The sequence below is a fragment of the Lissotriton helveticus genome, chromosome 5_1, assembly GCF_964261635.1.
Source record: "Lissotriton helveticus chromosome 5_1, aLisHel1.1, whole genome shotgun sequence".
Classification (NCBI taxonomy): Eukaryota; Metazoa; Chordata; class Amphibia; order Caudata; family Salamandridae; genus Lissotriton; species Lissotriton helveticus.
In genome coordinates, this window is record NC_136065.1 from 723,325,491 (window position 1) to 723,341,010 (window position 15,520).

General features: G+C 42.5%; 1 protein-coding gene across 1 annotated transcript in view; it reads right to left on the bottom strand.

The window, feature by feature from the left end:
* The window catches only part of LOC144754871 (lymphoid-specific helicase-like), a 558,671-nt gene extending 547,060 nt beyond the window's left edge, over window positions 1-11,611 (bottom strand). Inside the window, exon 1 of the mRNA XM_078643186.1 lies at window positions 11,311-11,611. Within this exon, the coding sequence (XP_078499312.1) occupies window positions 11,311-11,341 (31 nt within the window). The 5' untranslated portion in view covers window positions 11,342-11,611. The remainder of the gene's footprint in view (window positions 1-11,310) is intronic.
* Window positions 11,612-15,520: the final 3,909 nt, after the last annotated feature.

Consider the following 15,520-nt stretch of genomic DNA (forward strand, 5'->3'; position numbering starts at 1 on the left):
CCTACCTTGTGCAGGCTTCGTTATTCTTAAATTGAAAATGGTCCAAACACTTGTGTTCCAGTCAAGTAAAAAGGAACACTTGTAAAGGATTCAAATATAAATAAGTTCTTGGCTCGGAGGAATGACCCTGGGATTAAAAAATTACCTTCTCCAAAAGTGCTTCTGCAGCAACCGGGTTCCTCGAGGTATGATTCAAAATGGCCGGCTTGTTTGTGGGCTGGATTTATATGAATGGGGCCCAGGTGCATTATGGATCTAGTAGTTTCAACAAATCAAAATTCAAAAAAATCGAAATTCAACAAATAGACTGTGTGTGGAAGGCCACTTTTTGCTAAATTATGATGTGGGAGCTAAATTATTTAAAAGATTAATTTCAAGGTGAGAACATATGCTTGATGGATTAAAAGGAATGTGCATTCAATTGCAGTTCCCTTGAATAACAACCTGTTCACAAACTGTGTAAATAAATCAATGCTGGTGGAGTATCATGGTCCCCATAGACTCCATGGAAGTTATATTTGTACAGAAAATAGAAGAAATCGGGCCCACTGGCCAAGCCTGGCGAGTCAAGCCTGACGTACAAGTCACTCACGAAAAAACTTTCAATTCTCACAGTCGCGCTATCACCAAGAGATTGTTAAGCCGGGTTTGTGCACTGTTAAATTTCAAAATCAAGCATGTTTCCTTTTGAAGCAGAATTCGTTCGACATCAAGGCATTGATGTGTAGGTTTTACTATGTGTAAGACGGACCACTTGAAGTCATGCTCATCGTGACCCTTATCCAAAAAGGGCTCTACCATGGGAGCTGACATCACTTTTTTCTTGATTCTAGACCGGTGCTGACAGATCCTGTGGTTGATCTGTTGGCTAGTCTTACCAATGTACATTTTCGAACAAGGACACAGTATCATGTAGACCACATTTTTGGTCCTACAATTAGAAAAATCTGGGTGTGACCATCTGACTCCTTGGTGTGTGAATTCCTTGCCTTCGATGGTGCTGGGGCAGGCTACACAGTTGCCACACTTGTGGTGGCCCTCAATGGGCTTCAAGTTCCATTGAGACAGCAAGTCGCTTTTTGGCTTAGGTAATGAGATATCTGCTCTGATCAGTTGTTGCCCAATGCTATGATTTGTCTTATAAGCAAAAATCGGTTTAGGAAAAGGGCAATCCAGCCCTTCCAAAAGGTGCCAGTTCTTAAGCACAGCCTGTCGTACTTCGTGTGCACCAGGGCAGAACGTGGTGACACATACAAGTTTGTCTAACGGTGTACGTTTCTTAACCTGAAGTAGGCATTCCCGAGGCGTATATCTAGCTCTTTCAAAGAATGTTTGAGGAGCTTTTTTGGGTAGCCTCTTTCTTGCATGGCAGAGCAAAAATTGTGGGCATGTTTGTCATAGTCATGGATGTCAGAGCAATTTCTTCTGATCCTAAGTAGTTGGCCATAAGGCAAATTGGATTTGAGATTTCTCAGGTGAGCGCTTTTGTGGTGTAAAATTGTGTTCCTGTCGGTGAGCTTTTTGAACAAAGATGTTTTTAATTGACCTTGGTCACATATGAGCTCCACCTCAAGGAATGTCATGCGATTAGTACGGTGCTCGATGGAAAATTGGCTCTCTCTATGTCTTGCATTGAGCCAACTATGGAATCCCATTAATTCGGTCTGGCTCCCTTGCCACAGGAACCAGACGTCATCAATGTATCGATACCACTGTGTGATGTGATGTTTGAAGGGGTTATTCACCTCTACAAATTTCTCCTCATACTGTGCCATGAAGAGGACTGCCATCTCTGGGGCACAAGGACAACCCATGGCAGTCCCCTTCACTTGCATGAAATACTCACCATTGAAGGTGAAATAGTTTTTCTTCAGTGCTATTTCAGCTAGTTGTAAAATGAACGCGGTAGGAACCCTATGGGGCCTTTCTCTTTTATCAAGGTATATTTGCATGACCTCTAGTGCTTCCTCTTGGGGAATTGGAGTAAAAAGGGATGTGATGTCTAGGGTAACCATTATTTGTGACTGGGCATCAAATGGGGTACCTTCCACTTTCAGTAGAAAGTCTGTCGTGTCTAAGGTAAGACTTGACCTCGCTAAGAAAAGGCTTTAAGAAAAATAAAAAATAAAAAAAAAATCAACTTATTGTGCTATTGGTTCCAGGCATGAATCGCAACCCGAAACTATCGGGCCGCCTGGAGGCTGTTTCAAGTTCTTGTGAATCTTCGGTAGAAGATAAAGGACGGGAGAAATTTCCAAGAACTAGACGTCACATCCCTTTATACTCAAATTCCCCAAGAGGAAGCACTAGAGGTCATGCAAATATACCGATAAAAAAAAGACCCCATAGGGTTCCTACCGCGTTCATTTTACAACTAGCTGAAATAGCACTGAAGAAAAACTATTTCACCTTCAATGGTGAGTATTTCATGCAAGTGAAGGGGACTGCCATGGGTTGTCCTTATGCCCCAGAGATGGCAGCCCTCTTCATGGCACAGTATGAGGAGAAATTTGTAGAGGTGAATAACCCCTTCAAACATCACATCACACAGTGGTATCGATACATTGATGACGTCTGGCTCCTGTGGCAGAGGAGCCAGACTGAATTAATGGGATTCTATAGTTGGCTCAATGCAAGACCTAGAGCTATCCAATTTTCCATCGAGCACAGTACTAATCGCATGACATTCCTTGACGTGGAGCTCATATGTGACCAAGGTCAATTAAAAACATCTTTGTTCAAAAAGCCCACCGACAGGAACACAATTTTACACCACAAAAGCGCTCTCCCGAGAAATCTCAAATCCAATTTGCCTTATGGCCAACTAATTAGGATCAGAAGAAATTGCTCTGACATCCATGACTATGACAAACATGCACACAATTTTTGCTCTGCCATGCAAGAAAGAGGCTACTCAAAAAAGCTCCTCAAACATTCTTTGAAAAGAGCTAGATATACGCCTCGGGAATGCCTACTTCAGGTTAAGAAACGTACACCGTTAGACAAACTTGTATGTGTGAACACGTTCTGCCCTGATACACACAAAGTACGACAGGCTGTGCTTAAGAACTGGCACCTTTTGGAAGGGCTGGATTGCCCTTTTCCTAAACCGATTTTTGCTTATAAGACAAATCATAGCATTGGGCAACAACTGATCAGAGCAGATATCTCATTACCTAAGCCAAAAAGCGACTTGCTGTCTCAATGGAACTTGAAGCCCATTGAGGGCCACCACAAGTGTGGCAACTGTGTAGCCTGCCCCAGCACCATCGAAGGCAAGGAATTCACACACCAAGGAGTCAGATGGTCACACCCAGATTTTTCTAATTGTAGGACCAAAAAATGTGGTCTACATGATAGTGTCCTTGTTCGAAAATGTACATTGGCAAGACTAGCCAACAGATCAACCACAGGATCTGTCAGCACCGGTCTAGAATCAAGAAAAAAGTGATGTCAGCTCCCATGGTAGAGCCCTTTTTTGATAAGGGTCACGATGAGCATGACTTCAAGTGGTCAGTCTTACACATAGTAAAACCTACACATCAATGCCTTGATGTCGAACGAATTCTGCTTCAAAAGAAAACATACTTGATTTTGAAATTTAACAGTGCACAAACGGGGCTTAACAATCTCTTGGAGATCGCGCGGCTGTGAGAATTAAAAGTTTTTTCGTGAGTGACTTGTATGTCAGGCTTGACTCGCCAGGCTTGGCCAGTGGGCCCGATTCTTCTATTTTCTGTACAAATATAACTTCTATGGAGACAATGATACTCCACCAGCATTGATTTATTTACACAGTTTGTCAACAGGTTGTTCTTAAAGGGAACCGCAATTGAATGCACATTCCTTTTAATCCATCAAGCATATGTTCTCACCTTGAAATTAACCTTTTAAATAATGTAGCGCCCACATCATAATTTAGCAAAACGTGGCCTTCCACACACACAGTCTATTTGTTGAATTTCGATTTTTTTGAATTTCGATTTGTTGAAACTACTAGAACCATAATGCACTTGGGCCCCATTCATATAAATCCAGCCCACAAACAAGCCGGCCATTTTGAATCATACCTCGAGGAACCCGGTTGCTGCAGAAGCACTTTTGGAGAAGGTAATTTTTTAATCCTAGGGTCATTCCTCCGAGCCAAGAACTTATTTAGATTTGAATCATTTACAAGTGTTCCTTTTTACTTGACAGGAACACAAGTGTTTGGACCATTTTCAATTTAAGAATAACGAAGCCTGCACAAGGTAGGCTCTTGCTGTTACACCACAGCGCCCTTTAAATATGTAGAGAACGGCATAGCCCTGTCCTTTCTGGGTTTTTTTCAAAATCGATTCATACGCGCTCACTTTATTTCTGGCAGGAAAACACACCGATGGTCATATTTTACAAGCAATCTCGCCGTTTGGCGGCACATACAAGGTTAGTGCTTGCTGAGATCTTTGCAGTCGACGTAGTCTATTTATATATTGATATGGCACCAATACAAACGCTTAGTTTATTTTAATAAATCAAGCCCCGATTTTTCAGATTGAATTGTCTGCCCATTGAAAACGATTGATTCCCTTGGTCCCCCCTTTCCCCTGACTACAAGTCCCACAAGCCTTCTCCTTCCTAGAAAAAGAGCCTGGTATGTAGACTCTCCTTATGTACATACTACTAGTGAATGAATTTTCTAAGTTGAGGCTTTCATTTCAACAAAATGGTGAAACGCTTTTTTCTTAGCATCTCTCAGACACAAAGAATAAAAGCCCTGATGAGAGCCCAGAGACACTTGTCCTGGTCTCGTAACGCATCGGCAGCTTTGGTGGAATAGAGCATTATCAATAAACAATATTAGGCTTGGCCAGTTCAGATATTATCAATTTTGAGTCATTCAGTTGTTCTCTATTCCCCATTCTTTTGATTTTTTCATTCATTGATTTTAGATGTATGTGATATTTGTTTTCTGTTATGTATTAATTTTTATGTAGGATGTTGGATGTTTAACCCCTTCCGTGCTCATGACGAGCTGAGCTCGTCATGAGTCACGGTGCTCGTGTGCTCATGACGAGCTGAGCTCATCATGACCACACCCATTTACATTAGGGCCCAGCACAGCAGGATAATCTCCCTAGCAGCCAAGGTGTTCAATATCATTTTGACACTGTTTTGTTTCTATGTGTATCAAACCATTTGTATATAAATTGAATGTACAGTCCATATTTCTGTCCATTGATGTTAAAATATATTTCTAAAATTTAAAAAGAATTGGCATTGAATAAGCATGCCTGGTTGGGATGTAATAAATATTTTTCTAACCTGAAAACATTTTTTCGTTCAAGTAAGAGTGGTTGAGGCAATTTTCATGTTGTATGTTCCAAAAATCAATGTCATCACTATAATTGAACACATTCACAATCAGCTCTAAGACGTCGAATGAAGTCTTGGAAAAGTTCTGCAGCTGAAGACGCACCAAAACAGAGTCTCTTATATCAAAACACAGCGACGTGCAGAAAAGGTTGCAATATACCTGCAATATTCTTAGAGTTCCAATTAATGACAACCTTTATTTAAAACAAGGCAAGAGAATAATTTTGCATGATTTAAATTGCTTTATGTCAGCAATTTGTGGACCTGGAAGGCGTTCTCATTGAAGTGCCTTGTTTGCTTAGCCCATATCAACGCCTTTCCAGCACCACGATTGTGGGAAAAACCCATGGCGTTGGATCAGTTGAACGCTCAATAATGTCATGTTTAGGTAACTATTTAGGTTCTTTTTCTTCAGCTTCTTGTAAATGAAAAGCAACTGGTCTACTTCTCTGAGCAACATAACGGACAGTCATTAATATGCTACTTTACTTTCATAGCCTTAAGCTTCCCAAAACCTTGAAACAATAAAGGAAATTGGCTTATTATTTGGTGAGCATTCACACTGAAATTCACAAAATCAGTCCAATTTCAGCAGCGGTACTGAACCTGAGCAGACAGGCATTTGCCGCTGTACCTTGAAGCACATAGATGGGTATTTGCACCTTTGTTTTCTTGTGTTTCAATATCGCCTCAAAAGATCCTCGACTTGTTATGGGCCACGATGTAGCCCAGGTATAGACTTTGGTTTACAATGGCTTAAGTTAAGGCAATGAAGATTATTCATTGTATTTCTCTGCACCACGGGCAATGATAAAAGGTATTGAGCAATCATTTATTTTCAATGAAATTTTCAGTCAAGGATGTATGACTTTGGTGCTCTGGCATGTCGACTTTTCTTTTGAAAGAAATTTTTCTTTACATGCAGCCAGTTCGACATGTGCACATTTCTCCGAGGTAAACAGACATGGCACAACCGTCTTCCTCACTTTCACCTGATATTGAGGCGGACGTACTACTTGACAATGATTAAGATGACAATACACTTTGTTCACTGTCAATTTGCCTCAATTGATGTCACCGCTGGGCCTTGTGAGGGTGCGTTGGACATGGTCTCTGGAATGTTTAGGTGGCCATTTTGTCTTCACACTGATGCACTTTTTCCTTTGCTTTACAGTCGCAAAATGGTTTACTTTCCCACAGCCTTTACATACATGTCAAATGGCGGGACAGCTACCTTGTGTGGAAAACAAAATCCACATCTAAAACATCATTCCTCCTTATGAGTAGACATCACTGTGTGTCCTTCAGTCTTTAGCTTACTGTTTATACTCATGACTGATTCACTCTCGGCAACTCCGGCCTCCATAGCAGCAGCTTTTCTTTCAGCATGCTCCTCACCTCTGACAGCCATCAACACTTACTCCAAACTAAGTTTCTCTCAGCTTTTGACATCTGAATGAATCTGACAAGCATCCATCAATAACTAACTTGCACATCTTCCTCATTACTAAATTCACTGGACTTGCGGTGTTTGACGAGCGTATCAATGTTCTCCACAAAATCAATGGGTTCACCAACTTTTTGGCATTGACTGAAAATGTATCTTTAGTAATAAATGTTTGGCACTGGATTAAACTTGATTAAGCGTTTCTTTAATCTGACAATATGTAATTGTCAGTTTGCGGCATTTTCCCAATTACTTTTTTTGTCAGTTTGTTGCATTTTCCTAATTACTTTTTTGTCAGTTTGCAGCATTTTCCTTATTACTTTTCACACCATCACCAGCAAAGTTTGAGATATTTGAAAATCCTTATCGGTTTCTTTAAGTGAATCAATGAATTCATCAAATGTCTATCCACGCAGGCCATCTACCGCAAATATTGAGCTTTTTGGTGGTATCAAAAGCATGTGGTTGTTTCAAGAAGGCAGCAGCATAATTACTAGACAGACCTTGAGGGTGGAGCTCTCAGCTGCCATCGGCTGTCCATTCTACCATTCGTCCCATTTCTTAGGCCTTGCGATGGATCAGCCTCAGAGTCGTACATGGACAATCGATGAAATGGTGAGCTTCTCCTCAGTCTCTATCGGATCCCTTCACGTGGAAACATCTGAAGTTGTTCCGAGCCGTCACCTGGCAGCTTTGGTGGTGGGCCACTTCAGGTATCGACCAGCTCAGTAAGCACAACTCCTGTACTTACTCTTGGGTCTCCTCTCCCGGTACAGAGATCGTAGAGCTCCGCTTAGAGACTCTGGTAAGTACAATGACAGTATACTTCTTTCTTACTTATTCTGTCAGGCAGCACTTTTTCCTGCATCAGTACGTAACCATCTTTTGCAGTAGCGCTTCATATAATGTATAACAAAGTCCATCCCAGGAGATTTCCCCTTCACTTATCTCAGTTTATTACTTTAAAAAGACTATCTGAGTAATAACTGCATATACAAGAAGAATACAAGAACAGATTTAGCTTGATAATACCCAATAAACATCAAGATCAGTGGAATGAGCCCAAAAAATTGAGCGCGCAAAATTGTTAAATATAACAAAGAACACAGTCAACCAAAAATTCAAATTAACATCTAAATTTTCAACAATGAGTTTCACAGGAAAATTAGAAACGCATTTGGAAAGGACAAGTTTATTCTAAAACACACTTAAATATGAAACCATTAACTGCATATACTATTTGAAGTGTCCTTGCAGTCTTATTTGTTGGTAAAACAGAACGAAAAATAAAATGCAAATCACAGAACACAATAGTAATATTTACAACTGTGACAGGAAATCCAGTGTTGCCACCCATTGGCAAGAACAAAAACTTCATTTTGAAGCTCTCCTTTCAGCTGTTTGAAGTGGTTCCTTTCTCATTGAAAGTTAACAACAAAAGACAGCTTCAGCAAGAAATAGTACGGATAAAATGATTTAATACTCTACAGCTTATGGGACTAAATCACAGGGTGTCGTCATGTTATTTGCGATGAGGACCTGTGAGTGTAATATATATACAAACTTTTTTGGTGTGGATTATTTGAATTACTGTTGTCTTGGGTTATCCGGTAGACAAGCATATAGAATATCTACCACGAATTTTTGCTTGTCCTTACACTCTATGTTTATACCTGTAACTTTAGCACATTTAGAGCAATTTAGGAATTGTAGGACAACAGCAAAATAGATCCTTCAAGATAGCTGTGATTTAGGCATATAGTACAGTTGTCTATCATGTGACAGTGGTGTATCTTCGGTAAATAGCTAGCAAATATAGAATGAAAAACAGAAAGGTACATTATGTATTTATAGTTACATGGAGAACACATTCAGGCTTTGAAAAAAATGACTCGCAATTGCGAGTGACATTTTATCAGGTCGAGCTATTTTTAGCATTTACTTGACCTTTCTGGCGAGTTAATTAAAACGGGAAGAAACAGGTGTTCTGTTCATTCAGAAAGTAAATGAGCAATAAAGAGGCCTTTAAATCTTGTTTTTGTATTGGCACATTTGCTGTCTGTTCAAGGACAGAGGTCAAATGTCAGTTTGTCTTTTTACCAATTGATGCTCATCTGTTCCTGGAAAATGTTTTTTTTACTTTTCTTTCTCTTATTATAGTTGGTGCCTTTTGTCAAGCGAGGTATCCCATAATTTAAGGCTGAACATGTCAGGTTTTTTTCTAACATGACATTTAAACAGCTTTTAAATGAAAAATACAATTTTAAATTATATCAGGAATTATGAAATTAATTTTGTAACTCAGAAGTGTGATTCAAACAAAGTTTACCTAGGAGCAAAAACCATCACAACACTTCACTTGGTGATGTGCAAATGAGAAATATTTGCAGAAATTCTATTTCAGATATTGTACACTGTATAGTTTTAAAACCACGTGTGCATTTCAAAATAAAATCTGCTGATTGCAAATGACAGTGCACTGCTACTTTATGCTTTAGTTATGTATTTATTAAAAGTGACCGTGTTTAAACACAAGTTCAGAAACATTCCGCCCCCGCGCTGATGACAATGCGGTTAATGACGAGAGGCAAGTCAGTGGTCATGTGAATCCTATATGTGGCTAGATTTGTATTATATATGGAGTAAAAGTTTAGTCTATTAAACTAAACAAGAGGTTCTGTACAGCTGACATGCTAAACTCACGTATTTGAAGATGATCTCATGTGATAAAGAAGAAAATGGTGTCGCAGTGAATTAAAATACTTGCCCAGGATCACACAATTTGAAACCACGTTATGGGTCGAGAGCATTATAATTAGGTTGAGTAGATTATTCCAGTCACTAGACCTGAAAGTCTAGTAACCTTTGAGCTTTTTCAAGGCCTGACATTTTTATATTTTTTCAGATCGTTTAGTGTACATCATAGAGGAGATACTAACCCTTACGAGATGGCACTGATTTTAGCATTGAGATATTAACAAATTTTAGCATGTGAGAAAAGCAGTCCATGTTTTCTTGCATTGCCTAAAACACTTTGCCTTTCCAGGCTTTTAACCTCTAGGGATGGGTGAGTTTAAGTATTGTGTACATAGTCTGGAGCTGAGGAAGGTAAAGAGTTTCTCACAGTGCCTGTCACTGCATCCTAGAGGTGTTGAGGCTATTTGCTCATCCAATCCACAAACCTCAAAGCATACTGCACTGAGCAATAATCACTTACTTTCCAATGGTAATTACCATCGTGTGTGAAAGTGGGTGGGAGGTACAAGGCTGACTAATGACAACTATACAGAAAACTTTGTGTTTATAGGTGAGACCGTTGGTGCGTTTATGACAGCAGGCACGGTGAAAGAGCAGACTTAGCGGTACATCCAGAAGTACAGTGAGAACAGTAATGGAAATTATGAAGATTGCATGCAAGATATGTAAATAACGGGTTTTAGAAACATATAGGGGGGGAAAAGAAATGCCTAACAAAGCTAAATTCTGCAAAACAAAGTGGAGAGAACAGGCGAATTGGAGTGACGGATATACTGTAGACTGCTACCCGTCCCACAGAACTTTACAATGTTTAAACAGCAGTATTGTGTGCGCATTGCTTCAAAAAGCTCAATTCTAGTTTTTCATAACAAAATGTTTTTTTTATTCATTTATATGGTACTGCCAACAAGCACTAGAAAAGCCAAAAAGTCTGTATTGTTTCAGGCATATGTTCTTTGGTCTGTGTGATCTGCCAAGATGCAATAACAAACACTAGCAATCTGGCAAGCTTTTTTCTTTTTTAATGCAAGTTATTTAAACCACGCCCTTAACCATTGCACACGTTTCTTGGATCATTGGTTAGGTTTTTAAAACACGCCCGTTTTACGGACCTCACGCCCCCTTCTCTTTCCTCTACCTTTGTCAACCATCTTAAAGCATGAATTCATTAATGGCGAAAATACAGTTCGTTCGATCGAGATAGATATATATATATATATATATATCTATTTGTAATCGGTCATCTAAGAAACATTAACTTCTGAAGATTTTACGTCACTCTGCAGCACCTATTTCAGAACATTTAAAAAAAAAATCTAAATGGAGAGAACAGCTACAGAAAAAAATACTGAGCGGAGGATTGAAAAAAAAAAGAGTAGGTCAACATCTCTGGAATAAGTGTTGGGGGGGGGGGGTGGAGAGACACCGACGTTGACCTTCTGGGCGACAAACGATTATAACGTAAATTGCTAAATCAACCAAGACAGTACACGCAATGTCTAAAAGCACAGTCACCACGGTTAGTGTCATTCGAACGTAATTAGCAGGCACGGACGGAAATGCAAAGCAAGCGCCGGGCCCCAAAGTATCACCTCTACCCCCTGGCTAGTCGTGGCTACCCGTGCTTCTACAAAACACGTGTCACCGACTCAACTCCTAATGCATACCAAATTCACGCCTCACACTCCGACCACACATTAAGGCTGAAGGATGAGAAGAGGTGTGCGCACTTGGCTACTACAATGCCTCACCTGCGGGGGCGTGCAGCTGCTCTACCGGCATGGTGGTACACGAATAACAGATGTAACAGTATCACTGAAAGGAAAAGCGTATCAGGTACTCCTGACAACCAAAGTTCAGGCTAACTCAGCCTCACAGTCAGGGCTGCATGAATCTGCACGTCAGCTACCACGTTATTCCAAATTCCAGAGTTGCCGTCTCTTATAAGGTCTTGATTTAGCTGCCGCAACCCACTCCCTAATCCTCAAGTGAGGGAGTTTTTCCGCGAGATTGCTCAGAACTGGCGCGAATTTTTTTTTTGCTCAATCACGTGAGACATAACCAATGCCTCAGCATGTTATCCACCGACATAGAAAGAGGCCCGTAATTCACATCCCCTCGCGGTTAGGCGGCCATCTTTGAGCGGGATGCTCTCCTTTTGTTAATTTCAACGTTTTGACTTTTGACATGTACAGTTTTGTAGAAAATGTTTCACTTTAGGAATAATTCATTTGAAAATAAAACTGGTAGTACAGAAATACTGACGGAACACCGGCACCGAGTTTGATGCTTCACCAGTAAAGGTTGAAACCCATTCTATACATTTTATTTTTTATTTATTTATTTAGTGTATTTTTATAAAGCGTGGACATTACCCGAAGGTGTCAGAGCGCTGTACAATAGAGCCAGTTATGTTACAAAAGAACAGTGGAAACACAATAAAACACTACAAACTAAAAATTAAGGTTACATAAACACAAAACCCAACAAAGCACGCAGGAGAGAGGAATGTACAGGAATTTTTTTTTACAATGAGTGAACTTCCAAAAGGGGCCTGAGCATGACAGGATTAGTTCTGAAAGTGTCTTTGAAAGAGGAGCGATTTGAGATCAGCTTTGAAGATCCGGGTAGAGGAGGTGGCACGGAGCAATGGGGGAAGTGAGTTCCAGATTCTAACCGCATTGCCTGAGAAGGATTGTGCCATCGATCTTTCACTTCTGAAGACGGGGGGATCGAGCAGAAGCTTTTCCGCATTGCACGAGGGTCGCGAGCCTCCGGACAAGTTCAGTTTGTTTGCCAGGTAACAAGGGGATGACGTGTGCAAGGCTTTATGCGTGATGTAGGCAGTTTTGTTGATAGATCTTGTCTCGATCGGAAGCCATCGAAGAGAGGACAGGACAGGACACTTCATCTCCCCGGGCCTAACAAATAACAAGCATTTGCAATGCAATAGTTTCCACAATTTGCAAGAAATTGAGCTATTAGCATTGTAAATGACAATACCTTTTATTAGTGTTTTAAAAACCAAAACATAAATAAAAGGCATTGGGGCATATGTAGGTACCACTCTGAACAGGTGGTAACCAGGTGCAACCTATTTAAACAGGCCCACAATGCCACTGGGGCTTTCCCCAATGGCTGGCCTGTATGTGATAGCCAAGAGGTTGCGTATCCGAGAGGCTGCACAGAGAAGGAGACGCCAGGAAAGGATCTACAGAGCACGCATCACCCTTTTTCAGCGGACCCCGGAGGACATCCATGTGCACTACAGGCTGCACCCAGACAGTATCCTGGACTTGCTAGAGGAGCTGACACCCATACATGAACACCCCACATACAGGGCACACACCATTCCCACCCACATACAGGTTTTGTGCTCACTGCACCTCCTAGCATCAGGGAGTTTCCAGGGGGTAATAGCAGCAGCAGGAGGGGTCTCACAGAGTGCACTTTTGCGCTTTTTCCATGCTTTCCTAGATGCTATGGTTCAGAGGATGCATCACCACAAACAATTCCCAAACATACAGCAGGCACTAGATCAGACCAAGCTAGATTTTTACCAAATAGCCCAATTTCCCCACGTGATTGGCTGCGTAGACGGGACCCATGTCGCACTGTCAGCCCCATCACAGAATAAGTATGTTTTTAGAAACAGAAAATACTATCATTCCCTGAACATCCTGGTAGTGTGCAATGCTAAACATGTCATCACAGATATTGTTGCAAAATTCCCAGGAAGCACACACGATTCCTTCATTTTTCTCCACTGTGGTTTACATTGCAGACAAATAGCGAGTTTGGAGAGGGCTACCTGCTAGGCAATTGCATGGCACAAACACACACAAGTGGGAAAGGTATGAACTGGCAGGACAGTACTTAACATCAACCTACTTTCGCCCTGCAGGTGACAGTGCGTATGCTGTGCGTGACTACATCCTCACACCGTACCTCAATCCAGCAACAGCAGCAGAGCAGAGGTACAACAGTGCCCACAGAGCCACAAGATGTACCATTGAGAGGACCTTTGGAATCATTAAAAGCTGTTTCCTGTGCCTCCATAAGAGTGGAGGTGCCCTACAGTACAGCCCTGAGACGTGTTGCAAAATCGTGGTGGCCTGCGCAATCCTACACAACATCGCTACCAAGAAGGGCACCCCAGTGGATCTGACAGATGCAGACACATCAGATGAGGAGGATCCAGCTCCACAACGCAGACGTGCAGGTGGTGCAGGGGCGGTTGCCGGACGCCTAAGGCGTGATGACATCACACAAAACGACTTCTAGGTGAGAAATGAGGACACAATGCCAAATAATGATTCCCAAATAAAATGTTTATTTCATTAACAACAGGATTAAACCTGTCACACAGCGTGACTGAAATGTTGCTAGTTGCACATGTTGAGGTCACAGTGCTATAATTTTCAAGAATCACTTATTGTCATGAGTACATGCTGCCCCTTCATCTCCTGCGTCCTCGCCCTGTTATCCCTCGTTCGGCCTGCGCACTGGCCTCACTGGTGTCTTCCCCTACTCTACCGTGGCACCCACTCCAGCGTCTTTCTGCAGGAAGTGGAGAAGTTATGCTGCTCCTGCTTGACTGTTCATCAGTGTCCAAGCTGCCAAGGGTTCCTATGCCACCTGTGGCTACAGCATGCATGTGGTCAACTGCATGTGTGACCTGCACCAGGCCCCTACCCACATCCTGGCAGCAGTGTGCCATTTCGTGCTGCATGCTCGCACATCTCCTAGCTAGCAGGGATATGGCAGTGGACTGGCAGTTCACAGCCTTAGTGTAGAGGTCTATCCGGGTGTGTAGGTGGTGTTTCTCCCTGCGCCTGGCCAGCCTTTCTCTCCTGATCTCCCTGCAAAGTGCTTCCAATGCTCCAGTCATGGTATTCACACTGAGCCGTAACTCAGACATAGGATGGTTGTGTGTGGCAGGTTGGTGCTGGATTGATCTAATGCCTTTACCTTGCAGGCGTTGTGCTCTTAACATGCTGCCCTCCAGGCCTGCAAACACTGTGTCTGTTTCGGATGGGGCATTGCTGGTGGTGGCCCGTGCCCTGCGTCTTGCATCACTGCCATTGGATGTTTGTACACTGGACTGTGGTGTGTTCTGCCTTGGTACTCGGCTTGGACCTGGCTGTGACTCATCATCTGCATCTGTGGACTCTGCCCCATCAGTGGCAGTGGTGAGACAATGTTGCGCCGGTTGGGTGGCACAGGTTGTGTGTGTCTTGCTGCGCCCTGCTCCTCCTGCCCTGCCACGTCCACATTTGCTGGTGTCTCCACCTCTTCAGACACAGTTTCCTGTGTTGTTGGTGGTGCTGTAAAATTAAATGCACACGTGTGTGTCATGTTCTATTTTTTGTTCTGCATTAAAGTTTGTAAAACAACTAATCACCAGCCGCGGTGCGTCCATTGGGGCGTAGGGGCGTAGCCCCACCAGCCACATGGACCCACCGTTGGCGTCATTGCATTGTGCATTAAGCATTAATTTAGCAGCAATCCCCCCTAATAATTTAAACTGCAATCATCCGCCTGACCGCCGGGACACACCCGGCGATTTCGGAGTGGCAGGGGGGTGACATCAGCCTGCTGCAGCTTGAGTGACAGTCACTCAGTCCATGACCACACCTCAGGCTGCAGCAGGCCAGTCCAGACCGTAGTGCGCAAGTGCAAGTTGGTGTAAAACTTGCCCGAGCATGCGCAGTGTTGAACGTTCCCTTACACAGTGTGACCAGAGGGTGCTGGTTTACCCGGCCGCAGCCCCCGGGGTTTACAGAGGGCGACGGGGCGAGCAGCAAATATGCCCCTCTAGCCAAACCAGGCGCAGTGCCAGGATTGGCTGGTCCACCGCGCAGCATCGATCATTGGATTCCGCGCGTGGGGGTGACACACACTGCCTCAGCCGCACTGTTATGGCCAATTACTGTGTGACTTCATGTGAAGCCATGCTGT